The sequence below is a fragment of the Rhinoderma darwinii genome, chromosome 1 (assembly GCF_050947455.1).
Source record: "Rhinoderma darwinii isolate aRhiDar2 chromosome 1, aRhiDar2.hap1, whole genome shotgun sequence".
In the NCBI taxonomy this organism is placed as follows: domain Eukaryota; kingdom Metazoa; phylum Chordata; class Amphibia; order Anura; family Rhinodermatidae; genus Rhinoderma; species Rhinoderma darwinii.
The window spans coordinates 426923304-426938421 of NC_134687.1; the positions used below are offsets into that span (position 1 = coordinate 426923304).

Below are 15118 nucleotides of genomic sequence, written 5' to 3' on the forward strand. Positions count from 1 at the left end.
ACAACCCAAAGGGCATGACGAGGTATTCGAAATGACCTTCGGGCGTGTTAAACGCAGTCTTCCACTCATCCCCCTCTTTGATGCGGATAAGGTTATACGCCCCCCGTAGATCAAACTTAGAGAACCATTGGGCCCCCTGAACCTGATTAAAGAGATCAGGAATCAAAGGAAGGGGATACTGGTTCCTTACAGTGACCTTATTCAAGTTACGGTAGTCAATGCATGGCCTAAGACCACCATCCTTCTTCCCTACGAAGAAGAAGCCAGCACCTACCGGAGAAGTAGAGGGGCGAATACACAGAAGTTGTGCCTGGCAGATCCTTTACAATAGGAGTAAAACACAAGTGTGGGTGAAAACAATACACAGCTAATATGTCAAAATACTGACATAAATTCAGATCTAATAGAAGACCAAAATGATGTGTAATGAAGTACAAAGCTAAATACTGATTTGACATTTGGATAATGTTGTCTGCTTTGAGCTCTGTATTTCAATTGACAAATGTGAATGGGACTTTACTGTTCATGTGCTTATGTGATGTTTCTTTTTAGGCACTCTTTTGTCTATGGGCTTTGGATTTGTAGAGTATAGGAAGCCAGAACATGCACAGAAAGCTCTACGACAGCTGCAGGTAGGTCTTTTTAAGCTGCTGTGAGATTTTACCCGGTGTCCTTTCTTTTCAGTGACATTTCTCCTCTTTTTAAATTCTAATATGGCAATAACGGGGGTCTCTTTGGTATTTATTCAGGCCAGGGACACGTACACCCTGCTCTAACGGCTGGGATCAGAGAGCACTCCAATCCCAGTCATTTAACCCCATAGATGCCACGGTCAATGCTGAGCGTGGCATGTAAGTGTCTCGACAGAGGAAGGGAACTCCCCCTGTCACCCCATTGGCGCTCCGTAGCGCAGTGTGCCGAGGGATTGCTGTGGCAACCGGGTTCCTTACAATAGTCCCTAGCTCTACCATACACAAGCCTAAGGGTATGTTCACACGCAAACGTAATATACGTCTGAAATTACGGAGCTGTTTTCAGGCGAAAACAGCTCCTTAATTTCAGAAGTTTTTGCAAGTACAGGCGTTTTTCGCGGCGTCCATTATGGACGTAATAGGTGGCGTTTTTCAATGGAGTCAATGAAAAACAGCTCCAATTACGTCCCAAGATGTGACATGCACTTCTTTGAGGCGGCCTGTCTGCACAGAACACCGTAAGGCCCATTGAATTCAATGGGCAGATGTTTGGAGACGTTTTTTCGGCCGTAATTCCAGGCGAAAAACGCCTGAATTACGTCCGTAAATAGGGCGTGTGAACATACCCTAATAGGGCCTAATATGCTGACTGTCCGTTTTACCCTGAAACGTCTGTGATGCCCTTTTATTTTTAAAAAAAGTGTGAAAATAAAAAAGCTATACATATTTGTTATCACTGTATCGACGATGAATTGAACACCATCTTTATCCCATGCAAAGAGCGTCGTAAAAAAAACAATGCCAAAATTGCTCCTTTTTTTTTAATCATCTCGCCTCAGAAAAAAATAGAATAAAAAGTGATAAAAGCATGTACTTATTTTTGTCGGGAAAATAAGTGTCAGGGGTCTTTTGAATGCATCACCATACAAAAAAATGGTTAAAATAAAGTGTCTTTATTGGTCAAAAGTAGAAAAACATAGAAAAAAAAAACTATATACATTTGGTATTGCTTGTCGTAGTGACCGACACAATAACGTTATCATGGCATTATGTTATGATGTCAATGGGAGGTCAGAAGCGTAAATGCCCGAAAATATGGCATGTCTCTTCTTTTTCCCGCGAGCCGGTTTTTCCGCTCGCGGGGATAAAAACGCACCCGCCTCCCATTGAAATAAATGGGAGGCATTTTCGGTCGTTTTTTGGGGTGTTTTCTGACGCGGTTTCCGCGTCAAACGTGTCGAAAAATTCGGTGTGAACTGGCCCTAAGTTTGCATACTTCTGCATTCTATGGCCCTATTCACATCTGTATCGGGCCATTCCGTTTTTCTGCTCCGTCAGAGGAGCAGAACAAGGGAATACCGGAAGCAATGGTTCCGTTGCACCATGGACACCAGCGGCGGCCGATGGAACCCATTGATTTTAATGGTTTCCTTTGGCTTTCTGTCAGGATGTCCGTGGTTTTACTGGAAACAATAGCCTCATGCTACACTATTGGAACCGGTAATATCTGCCGGATCTGGGATGGAGGCCCCTAATGGAGCCTCCAACACAGATGTGAACAGGTTCTAACAGTCGCATGTTAATATGCAATCCCCTCTTCTTATTTATAACCAATTTCTCTGGTTTTCTGAAATGTCATATATTTCTGAGCTCAGCAGCCATGTTTTTCTCGCTGATTTCTCCTGCTTTCATTGCTTATTGATGTGTGAATGAGTTACAGAGGCTGCAGTATGACTCCCCCGCTTAGGGAAAGATGGAAAGAGTACTTACTATTTGTGCCTGTAGACAAAGGATATATATTATCCCATTATAAGATGACCACCACCTTACCCTGAAATCTAAGCACAGAGATGGTGGTCACCTTGTGTCCCGTGGGCTTTTCAATGTACAGTAGCCTGAATGTATTTCCATATTATAATGCAAAGAAGGCAGCAGTATTCATGTACTTGTAGGGATTTTAATATTGCCCAAGTTTTCTCAAAGACTACTTACATTAGTTTCTACATTCGCAAAAATCAAAGGGAGAGTTCGAAGACCATAGAGCACTCCACCATATGTACGTTTTGTTTTTTTTTAATTAATGTGTACCAGATTTAATATATCATCATAGGTGTTGGAACTGCTCCAAATCTATTCACACAGGCATAGAGTTACGGTACTTGATTTAATCCCGGTTGCATGCCACCACCACTAGGGGGAGTTCACTACATATTGATTTATACAGCTAGTATTGAATTCAATGAAAGCTGCCAAAATCCCTATGCATTGAGCGGCAAACGCTATGACTGTGTGACGGGAAGAAGGGAAAGCAGTTCTGTCGGACCTATACTTAACACATACCCTATAGAAGTTGTGTGGCCTGCCTGTATGGTCGATATCGATACCCTATAGAAGTTGTGTGGCCTGCCTGTATGGTCGATATCGATTCTGCTTAGATTGTCCGCATGATTCCCCCAGTCACATACAAGCGTAAAATGCGTGTTCTTCCTTTTCTTCTTCTAGCACTGTACTGTTGACGGGCACCAACTAGAAGTTAAACTATCAGAGCGGGCAGTCAGGTGAGCCGGCATTCCGTGAACTGGCTTGTGTATTGGCCACTTTGGATGTTTATTATCTCTTACACTGTATCAGTTGCACTCTAGGGATAACTACATAAGAGGATTGCTCTTTGCCTTTTGAGGGCACGTGGAAGATAAACATCTAGAATCTGTAAATGCTTCGAGCGCAGCTTTTTGATGAGACATCAGAATACAATATTTGTGTTCTCCAGAGAAATGCAGCAAATCAGAAATATTTTAGATCTTTGTGAAGTACAAAATATATATCAATTAGGGCTGTACTTTAAATAACGTAGTTGTGCTATATTCTGGAATAACCGGAATGTTTACAAATGTTGAATTGGTTACTTGGGTAGCTAGAAAATATAATCATGACTCGCTTCAGCTCGTTTTTGATGAATAAAAACATGGACAAATTTAGACTGGTGTATTACAGCACCTTGTATATTTAGGGCCAAAAATATGATCGGATCATGTCTGGAAAATAAAGGGAAACTGTTCCTTTTAAAAAACGTAAGTTCTTAGACACTAAGATTGTTATGCACAGTTCAAAAATATGTAGTCAAACAAGTTCAGAATTACAACTTCAAAAATCAAGATGGAGACCGAAGAGTTTAACAAATTTACAAAGTCCATATTCTATAAATGATAAAAAGAAATAACAGTAATAATAAAGTATATACATTCAATAATAGCCTCTGAGTTTGGGGACAAGCTCATTAAAGCACTTCTTCATTCTTTTTTTTTTTTTTAACCGTGTTTCCTTCCCTTTCTTAGGATAGTACCATACTTTTCTGATAGGTGTGTCCCACCTCTGGGACCCTCATTTATTGTGAGAATGAGGTTCCCCATCACACCTGATGAGGCGGCCACTGGTCGCAACATTCAGACAGAGATTGGAGGAGCTTACCAATATAGTCCCTTTGCCCCCTGCTGTGGCATGTAAACTATATATATATATATATATATATATATATATATAATGTGTGTATTATCTGATGGGGCTTTATCAATAATAATGAATAATATTATTTTGTGTGTATAATAATTTTGCTTCTGTATTTTGCAGACCAGCAGTGTCCACTGATCGTAAGAAGCAGGTGAACAAAAAGCAGAAGAGCTCAAAGATCCTTGTTCGAAATGTTCCTTTCCAGGCTACGGTTAAGGAAGTCCGGGAACTCTTCAGGTCAGGGGCCGCTTTCGAACTTCTTGTATTATTAAATCCCGTTCACCAGGGGGAGCTCTGGCACTGCATTAGTGGAGTGTGATTGAGATTCTGCTGAGAAGCAACGTATGTGCGGAGATTCAAACATTAGTATGCTGTGTGTAACCTTACCTACATCTTGTCATCTTTTCACACCCGATTCTGACTCTCTGTGTATTATGTTTGCAGTGACTACTATCATACCTATTGGAATTGAGTGACCTTGTATCTCATTCACGTCACAATTTGGCATCACTGCAGCGTTCACGCTTGACTATCTTTGTTTTTCTGTGTGTCCTTGGTATGTACCATAGACACATTGTGCGGGCTAAACACAATTTTTTTTAAATCTCAGGGACTAATAGTATGTCTTGAGGTGTATAGGAGCTTTTGTAAGAAGAATACTGCGAGATGTCTTGGTCAGTGATGCTTGTCTTGTAAGAAAAATATTCCTGCGAGGATTTAATGCAGCCTTCATTTATGTTATGTTATTTTCTGTAACAGGATTATTGCCTATTATAGGACTAGGTGAAGGAGAGGCTGAGACCTGGGGAGAATAAAATGTTATCTTTTCCATTCTCCAAATATCTGTCTTTTGTTGATTGTTTGTGATCGTTGAATGATGTTAAAAGGGTGAAAAACATATAAAAGGAAGATGTTTTAAATACATCAATAAATGGAAGAATGGTTGTGTAAAGCAGGGATATGTGTATTATAAGTTGGGCGTTCTAAATTGGCCTTAAGATACTGGATACTGTATAAAAAATGGTCATGATCACTTCCATTGCTAACTTTCCTCTGTTTAATACAGCACTTTTGGCGAACTGAAGACTGTTCGTCTGCCTAGGAAGATGGCAGGCACAGGAGCTCACCGGGGTTTTGGCTTTGTGGACTTTGTTACAAAACAAGATGCCAAGGTGAGAACTAGGCACCTTAGACCTAAAGTTTGTTTTTCCTTTGCAAGACATTGGCAATCTGACAGTACAGTCATCCAGTGTTTGCATGGTTTTCATACCCGCTCACCCATACAAGTCTTGCCCACACTATGAGTACACCTCTTCCACTTTTCATTCAGCAGTGTTTCTGATAGCCTTTTGTGCAGCTCAGATTCTGCATCTCAGATTCTGCATCTCATCTCCTATGCATCACTTTTATTTTTTCCCCTCCAGACATGGGGAACCTGTTTTCACCCCCCCTTAAATAGCTGTTTTCACACTGCCTGTTTCTCAATTAACAAGTGATGCATCTGTGTAAATAAACAGGCAGAGGGGGTTGATGTTTAGATGCTGTTTGTTGAACAGGATCCTCCAATTACATCCTCATTTGTACTCTTGTATTCTCAGGTCTGGTAATATTTGGCTCACACTGTGTCTCGACCTGGTCGCTATGTCTTTGCAGGCTGTTACTGGCACTAGACACAAGCAAACACAACCTGTGACCCAAGAAACAAAGATTGCTTTTCTGTTACATCCACACAGATCGGGATGTTTAATCCTTGAGCTCTTCAGAGATATACAATATTATGGTTGTATGTCCTTGACCCATATGACATTTTTGCACTGTTTTTGACAAAGGCCTTTTTTGTGTTTTACTATACACTAATCTGTTACTGCACTGTATGGTTCATGCTCTTGGATGGACTATTCTTTTTGGAGTCCAACTGGTTTGGAAACCATTCTCTAGTCCATCATATAAAACATTCCAGGAATGAGGCATTAAATCTGTTACGTTCTAAATATAAACTTGGATTTATAATCATATACGTGTTTTCTAGGGAATAATAATCTCAACCTTCATAATAAAAATAGGCCCATTTTGAAAAAACAAATAAAAATTTGTTATAAAAGTGCTATAACGGTACCGATTCACTACTATAGTACGTAAAAAAGCATAGTGAGTCATACATACATAGCGATCAGCCATAACATTAAAACTATCGATGGGTGACGTGAATAGCCAGGTCTTGTGGGGTGTTCCTGGTATGCAGTGGTTAGGACCTACCAAAAGTGGTGCAAGGAAGGAAAACTTGTAACCCGGCGAGAGGGTCATTTGTGCATGTGGGGATCAAAGGCTAGCCCATCTGGTCCGATTCCACAGAAGAGCTATTGTGGCACAAATTGCTGAAAAACGTCATGCTGGCTATGATAGGAGTTTATGGCTGCAGACTGGTCAGAGTGCCCATGCTGACCCCTGTCGACCGCCAAAAAAGCCTACAATGGGCATGTGAGCTTTAAAACTGGACCAGAGAGCAATAGAAGAAGGTGTTCTGATCTGATGAGTCAAGTTTTCTTTTTACATAATGTGGATAGCTGGGTGCGTGTGCGTCTCTTACCTGGGGAAGAGGTGGCACCAGGATGCACTATGGGAAGAAGGCAAGCTGGCAAAGGCAGTGTGATGCTCTGGGCAATATTTTGCTGTGAAACCTTGGTTCCTATTGATGCTACTTTGATACGTACCACCGACCTTTACATTGTTGCAGACCAATTACACTCCTTAATGGCAACCGTATTCTCTAATGGCATTAACCTCCCTCACCAGGATAATGCGCCCTGCCACACTGCAAAAATTGTTCAGAAATGGTTTAAGGTACATGATAAAGTGTTTAATGTACTGACTTGGCCTCCAAATTCCTCAGATTACAGTCCAATTGAGCATCTATGAGATGTGCTGGAAAAACAAGTCCGATCTATGGAACTTAAGATGAAAACCTGATTCTCTCGTTCACGACCAATTGATGCAGTCAACTCCTAAGCATTAAACCTGGGCAATCAATTTTTCCCTTTAAAGAAGAATGAACAGAAGTGCTGCATAGCATTTCTTTCTAGTGTACATGGACAATGGGGCAGATTTATCAATGGTTTTTTTCCCAGCTTTCTGGGATAAATACATTTGAAAAATATGGTGTTCACCAAACCCCATATTTATGAAGACCCTGCAACATTTTGTCCCACGCATCCAAATAATTCGAAAAGGTAGGCGGACTTCAGTCGAAGGGAGTTCAAATGTAACTATATTTTCAACCACTTTTCTAATTATAAGAGGTGGAAAATAATGAGCTTGTGCTCAGAATTGGACGTTTTACCATGGGAACAAATTTCTGGCAGATGAGAGAGATTTCCAGCTAGTCCATTTACACAAAACAATTTTATTCTGGCTTTGCATGGGAACAATGCCCCAGCAAGAGGGCTGAAACATTACCCTGTTTACATGCATGGGTGAATAAAGCTACTGGATTTGAACACCTCTGGGTGTTGCGAGTTCTCGAAGTATACGTTTTTGTATTCGTGGCACACCATCGTGGATCTTTTTATGCAATGCTCCTTGCTCCTCCAAGTATTGTGCAACTTAAGGCCCTTTTACACGGGCCAATGAGCGTTCATATGAACAGGGCAATAATCAGCCGATGAACGGGCAAATGCTCGTTCATTGGCTAATCGTATCGTTTAGGCAGCATAAAATATTATCAACTTGATGGAAATGCATGGGGACGAGCAATCGGAGTAACGATCACCCATCCCGATACATAGCTCCGTGTGAAAGGAGCAAACAAGCGGCAATCAACGAGCTGTCTCGTTGATCTGCGCTCATTTTTACGGCCAATATTGGCTGATGTAAAAGGACCCTTACAGTACCTAGATGTCAACAATGTAAAAACACTGCCATTTCTATATTAATCTGAAGCCTTCAAAAGTAAGATCGGACTAATTTATTAAGCGGCGCTCGCCTCTTAATTAGTCGCATTTTGGGCTGTCTTTGAACCAGAAAGGGAAATCTACAGTAGCTACGAGCTGCCTAAGATTTCTGCTATTAGTTACGCAACTGTCTGCCATAACTTTATAGTACATTTTTTGGGCTGTGGGTGACACCGGCACCTTTTGCTAAGCCACGTCACTTTTGCAAGTTTTTAAAAAAAACTTTGCGCGTAAAAAAAAAAAGTGCACCTAAATTTGCACTTTTTTTTACGCCAGACTACTGGCGCCCAGGATTTAATAAATTCCCACTAATGTCTCTTATTCTCTAGACAAAAAGGGTTTATATAAAGATGCTTACCCCCTCTTTTCAAACCTGAAACGCTGTCCCGCCAATTCTTTAATATCTACATGGCTTCTGATCAGGCAAACCGGTCCTAGAAAGATAAACTTTCTCCTAGATATTCGGCCGCAGAGGTAGAAACGGACTATCGTGTAATACAGCTTTTTACATAATGTGGTGATGGTTGAAAAGGTATTCCGAGTCATATGGCACAATATAAATCGTACAAGGTTTTTTTTGTTTGTTTTTTTTTAGTTAAAATCCACGGGTCACATGAGCAAGATCCTGACTAAAGTTTACAATTTGAAAAGATTTCTGAGAAAACATTTGAAATCATGTTCATGTTTGGGAATTTCTTTATTTCTATAGTTTTATGCTGGTCATGCATGGAAAGAACAACATGATGACATCATTAAATTATCTCTATAATCTTGACTAAATAGTTACATCACTTTTATGTTGTGTGTTCTAACAAAATAATCAATAGATTACTATTGAGAACAAGGTGTGGTATCCCATCTTTAACATTTATGGCATATCCAGAAGATAAGTGCTGGTCCCACCTCTATTAAAACGGTTGGAGAATTTTATGTTTTTATTAGAATTTTATTATTTTCATTTTCTATACAGAAGTTATTGATTTGTATCTTAATGCTTGTTTCCTTCCTCCACAGAGAGCATTCAATGCTCTGTGCCACAGCACTCATCTGTATGGGCGCAGGCTAGTCCTAGAGTGGGCAGACACCGAGGAGAGCGTGGAAACTCTGAGACGAAAGACAGCTGAGCAGTATCATGGTGAGTAGCTCATGTTGGATTTTATTTGTGCAACACGGTAGAGCTAATATTGGACTTGTCAAAAGAAGTCCATGTCCAACCTGGCGACAGTTATACGAGGAAGCATTCACATTTATAAAGTACTCTAAAATGAGGAATACACCGGTTAAGCAAACAATGTACATAGGACAATTTCTTCCTAAATGCACTGTTTTTATAAATATTCTGTCCTCTACAGAGTTTTGTCAGACTTGGCGGCGAATGCTTTGCTGCTAATAAATAGACAATAGCGCTGTCCATTGAGTAAATTACATATAGAAGAAATATCACTAAATGAAATTGTATGGATGTATCAGGCTCTTGCTGAGACAGAACAGTAAGTCTGAATTAACCGATTGAGGTATCGCAACAGAGGTTCAGTCATCTGAGGTTAAAGAGCACTTTCTCCCAAACCGTAGTTGTCTACTGATGCACTCGACACCAATGAATAACATTATTTTTTATTTTTTTTTGTAAGTTGCCCCTAAATGCCTTTTTCATAATCCAAAAATGTAAGATCCTGATGGTTTCCAGCAAGATGGTTCCTTGAAACGTCCCCAATCCCGTATGGATCTTTCACCCGCACACAGCAGATTTGATGCTGATTTTCCGCAGCTTGTCTGCAACTTTTTTTGCAGCAAAATCTGCAAGTGTTATATCTGGATTTTGCTGTGGATTCCACTCCTACATTGAAAATAGTGAACATCCAGAACAGAATGAGCGTGCTTCGGATTTAAAGACTCGCAGCAAGCTCTAGTTTCCATGCAGAAAATGTTCAGCAGCACGTGGATGAGTTTTTTTTTGTTTTTTTTAAATCTCATCCGCTTTGCCTACAACAGTCTTTAGGTATGTTCACACAGATCGAATATGTAGTTTATCTAACCCGGAGCCTGCAGGGACATCCGGTCGAATATTTGTATCAAAAGGTGCTCTAATATGGTGCGGACAAAGGTCAAATAGGGTAAAAAAAGGACTATACTCACCTCTCCTGGTGCTGGCATAGCAACTTGTCCCTGCTGCTCTCTGTATAGCAGGCCTCCTGTTATGATGTTTCATCGCATGTGACCGCTGCAGCCTGCGATTATTTTTTCATCAAACTGTTTTTTGTTTTTTTGTATTGTTTTTTTTGGATCTTGTAGAATTGGCTGCAATTACAAAGCATAATCGCAGCAAATTCCTCAACAATTGGCATTTGTTGCGAAGTATGACCTTCCATCGAGTTCGGTGGGGAAATTTTGCAACAAATGCGCAGCTATTGCGTAACATAAATGGATATGCCGTGGATTTATAATCCGCAACTCCGGTCAATTTAGGCATGTATTCTGTGCAGTTTTTCTGCAGCGTGTGGATAAAATTTGATGAAATCTCATCCACTTTGCTGCTACTGTAAACGCTGCAGAATTTCCTCATAGAAAATCCTCTCGGATATTCTGCAGCGTATACACCATTGGTGAGCAGACCCACAATTCTAGATGGAAAATTAGCAATAAATCCGCTACATGTGTAGAGGGCCTAAAGTTGTTGTTGTTTTTTATTACTGCATCTCTGCGTGTCATTTTACTTAAGAATTTCCCGCTATGCTCTGTCTCTTATATGTTTCTCTCCTCGGTATATCACAACACATCTACTGGTGTTTTGTTTTTGTGTTTTAATGTATAACTCTTTGCTTGAACCAGTTCTGGTTTACATTTGATAATTCTATTTTTTTTTCTACTTGTACTCTTACACTTCTCTTTGACATTTGCATACTTTCCTCCTATCGCTGTGAGTTTTCGCGACTTCCTAATTCTTGCAGCCCTCTTCTCCTGCTCCGGCTGTGCGTTTCTCTCCCCCCTCCTTCCTTTTGTCTGTCAGCGACTGTGTCTCCTAGCAGGTTAATTAGTATTGACTCGTTTTCTGCATTCTGTAAACATGTCAGTCAGTGGGGCCTCCCACTCCATCCTCAAAGGAGGGAACTTCCCTGGAGAAGACAGCAGGGCAACAGTGAGAAATAATGCAGGGGATTTGGGGAATATTGCTGTGCCACTCATCCAGGCAGTCACCCTTCAGTGCATGAGATACTTAAACACGTCTTTTGGCTAAGAGGTTCATGTGAGCGTTTTGCTGTGGTTTACAGGGGTAATACATGCATGTTCTTATATCCGATATAAAGTACTTTTCATACTAACCTTCTAATCGTGCTGTCATAGAAAGCTTTTCTTGAATATTCAGAATGACCAGAAATGCCTTCTTTTCTCAAACATTAAGTTGATCAGTGTCTGAACTTGTTTGTTTTTTATACAGGTTCGCCGAAAAAGAAGAAGAAATCCTCTGCCCTGATGGAGGATTTTATGGGCAGCTTAGAGCCGGATGATGTGGATGAGTAAGATGTAAGGCTTATGGTTTTCCTGACAACATCTTAATACATTTAGTGAGGGAGATACGGCGTCCACTTCCTCCTGCATCCTCTACCCTACACGTAAAAACAAAACATAACATTATAACATTCGCAGTGCCATTTTTTGTCAGTGACTGTCCCATAAATATATGATCCAGCCGTTTATCTGTACAAGATGTATACAGCTGATTTGTGCGGTTCTTTGCTTGTATTTGAATTGTAGTATTTCTATTTTCTACTAGTGCTGCATGGTAGTACTTTATAAATCTGTTTATATTTTGTATGCAAATACCCTTTTATCTACCTTTTATGCATGCCCATGCTGACAGGTGGTGTCAGCGCACAGTGCAGGTAGCTAGGAAAACCTGGTTGAGCTACCGCTTTCTGCTTGGACAGATGAAATGGGACGATGCCCCCCTTTTCCTCCCCCTGGGCACCATGTGATTGACACTTACAAATGACCCAGCTGAGCGCGCAGCGCTGTGACCGAGCCGCTCCTCCCAGACTGCCAGCGTTTTGTCATCTCATTACCAGCCGTCCCCTGATTCCACTCAGCCGAGAGAACCTTTAATACCAGCAATCTCTGTGTAACACAGTGGCCAGATGGGCTCCTCTCCCCCCTTCTCACCAAGTGCAGCCTCCCTCCTCTGGATACCCATTCTGTCCGTCGTTTGTATTTGCTCTCTTCTCCTTTCTCAGGATCTCCTCCCCCTCTTCTTATATTCAGTCCCTTTTCTCGCATGCACTTCACTTGTACATTTTCTGTATTCCTTCTTGAGCTAATTGCTCTTTCCTTTTTCTCGATTTCATCCACTTTTGGGTTACCTCTACCTTTACCTCCTGCGCCTAATATTTTTAGTGTATGAAACGTAGTGCCATTTTCTGGATGCATTTGCGGTGTCCGGTCACATACCAGTATACTGCATGTTTGGCAAGCATAGCTCTCTGCACTAAAATAACGTGCTGGCCAACTTCTGATTTTCACTGCCAGTGTTTTTATTCTGAATTTTCTTAAATCTTGGCTATGTAGATTCACTGTACTTCCCCTTTCTCCCCAACGTATAGGTTTCGTCAGCTTTGATGCCATTTTCAGCCATCATTCTAATGACATCTGTGGGGAGACTGAGCCCCAATTCCAAAGCCTTTATTGGACACTGATGGAATTGTCTGACTTCTGGACCCCTATATTACACTGTTTGACTTTTTAATACAAGGAGACATTTTATACCAGAAAACTGAAGTTGCCTGCAACATGCCATCAATGGACTTTTTTTTTTTAACAGCGTGTTTTAAAGATAACCCTGAAAGAGCTTTGGTGAGAGCAATAATGGCGGCTGGCAACATTCAATCTGTTAAGGGGATAAGTATGGTCCCAAGATGGTTAACAAGGGTGAGCATCGCACTCCCAGTGCATTGTGGGACTTGTAAGTTCTGCCTGACACGCGGAGAAAGAAGCGGTTGTCCTATTAATCATATTTAAGCCAAGGAGTGCCTGCCCAGGGGGGCAGTTAGAAGGCCTGCTTGTTTAATTAAAAGTCCTGTTTTCCATATTTATGGCTCTTGATTATTTTAAATATTGAGAGGTTGAAAAAAAAATGTCTTAATTTTGCAAAGAAAAGAAAATATATGCTTTAGGATCTAGCCAGAATCTAGTTTGGGAAACTGTAGAAACCTCATGAATTTGTAGGTGATCAGAAAAGCGATGTTGGGAAGCAAGTAAAGAGGGTGACCTAGATAATCCTATTGAGATAATGAGAAGATTAGTTATAATAGGGGAAATGGCTTTTGGGTAAATCTAAAGGTATGGGCATGTTTTTTTTTGTTTTGTTTTTTTTTAATGTGTTAATTCTTATTAGTGCAGCTTATAACTACTACGAAAAATCATCCTACTAACAAAGTACAAGTGGTTCCAGTATTCGGACTATACCCTTTTACAGACTCTCTAGGGTTAATCCCTGGGTTCGGGGGCAGTGTGAAGATGTTAACGCAATGTGACATTTGTGAAATTGAGCCTCGGCGTTGCCACGGTGACAGCCGGACCGCCATGCTGCCTGATGAGATGTTAAATGGTTTTGGCCTCCTGTCAGTGCGAAGCCCTTCCCCAGGGTGGGGGCGGCTGCTCAAGGGACCCCTCACTTTATCCCTGTTCATCCAAATACAGGCAGAGGTGATGTCCAGCCATGGGATAGGGTACTATTTATTTCTAAGCTACCAGCTTTACAGTCATTTTTTAACGACTCAAGGAAAGTATTGCAAGTGCACCATCGTCATTTTATCTTCTTTCTGCACCAACACACTATTAGTCATAGATGTCATTTCACATATATAGAATTATTTCTGCAGCTTCATGCTACTTTTCTTTTCCCATGTACTATACCAGTATGCTAGGTTATTTATTTACTCTCTTAAACACTATAACTACTAGAAGGCCCTAAGATTGTTACTGTGTTAGGCCCCATGCATACGAACGTGCTTTCCCCCCGAAAATCCATGGGAGAATTGCGGCCCCATTCATTCCTATGGGCCCATGCACACGACCGTGGTTTCCACGGTCCGTGCATGGCCCAGGAGCACGGACCGCAGAAAGTACGGGCATGTCTTATTACAGCCGTGTTCCGCGGTCCGGGCTCATTGAAAATAATGGCCGCGGCCATGTGCATGGTCCGCGATTTGCGGGCGGCTCGCGGCTGACGCTCCGTGGCCGGCCAACCCGAAAATCACAGCCGTGCACATGGCTACGGTCGTGTGCATGAGGCCATACTGTTTTTTCAACTTTGTTCTTGCACCTGTAAGCCGTGCTAAATGACGGTCTCATATCAAGAATTGCAATAATTTTGTTGCAGATAGAAAACTTATGACTTAGTTTCACTTTTACCGGGTCAGTCAATGATAATAATTTGATTCGTATGAATAAAATAACATTGCTGCAGTTTTTCTTGAACTATCCACTGATAATATCATAAGTTTAACTCGCAGTAATATTTTACACAATTCGCAGTACCCATGTGGTCTCAATATGCATTTTCTCCTACTGGTGGCCCCAAATATCTTTACAACCGAATCTCTTTGCACAAAATGGCGCAGGTCAAAAAGCTTGTGTGGTTCATTGTTGTCCCAAGTGTTGGGACCATGAAGGATTTTTTTTTACTTTCACCACTTTACTAGTATAGGTTACAGTTTGGATACACACAGTACATTTATCACACTACATGTTGGGCCCTGAAAGTGACCGGCCAGCATTTTGGGTTTCATTTAAATATGATACAATTTGTTCTGTGTCGATTTAGTTTCCCAACATATCTATATGGGGGAGTAACTTCAGTTTTCATGAAACTATACTCTGAATCCCCAGCATAAATATAGTTAAATGATCCAATTCTGGATGCCTGCAGCTGCCACTAGGGGAGCTTCTGGGATAAGATTTCTATATTGAACGCCATAA

At 41.1% G+C, this 15118-nt stretch overlaps 1 protein-coding gene across 1 annotated transcript in view; it reads left to right on the forward strand.

Moving 5' to 3' along the window:
• The window catches only part of RBM19 (RNA binding motif protein 19), a 73697-nt gene extending 60471 nt beyond the window's left edge, over window positions 1-13226 (forward strand). The window contains exons 19-25 of the mRNA XM_075830167.1: window positions 553-632; window positions 3195-3250; window positions 4320-4436; window positions 5266-5371; window positions 9161-9281; window positions 11583-11668; window positions 12742-13226. Of these exons, the coding sequence (XP_075686282.1) occupies window positions 553-632; window positions 3195-3250; window positions 4320-4436; window positions 5266-5371; window positions 9161-9281; window positions 11583-11665 (563 nt within the window). The 3' untranslated portion in view covers window positions 11666-11668; window positions 12742-13226. The remainder of the gene's footprint in view (window positions 1-552; window positions 633-3194; window positions 3251-4319; window positions 4437-5265; window positions 5372-9160; window positions 9282-11582; window positions 11669-12741) is intronic.
• Window positions 13227-15118: the final 1892 nt, after the last annotated feature.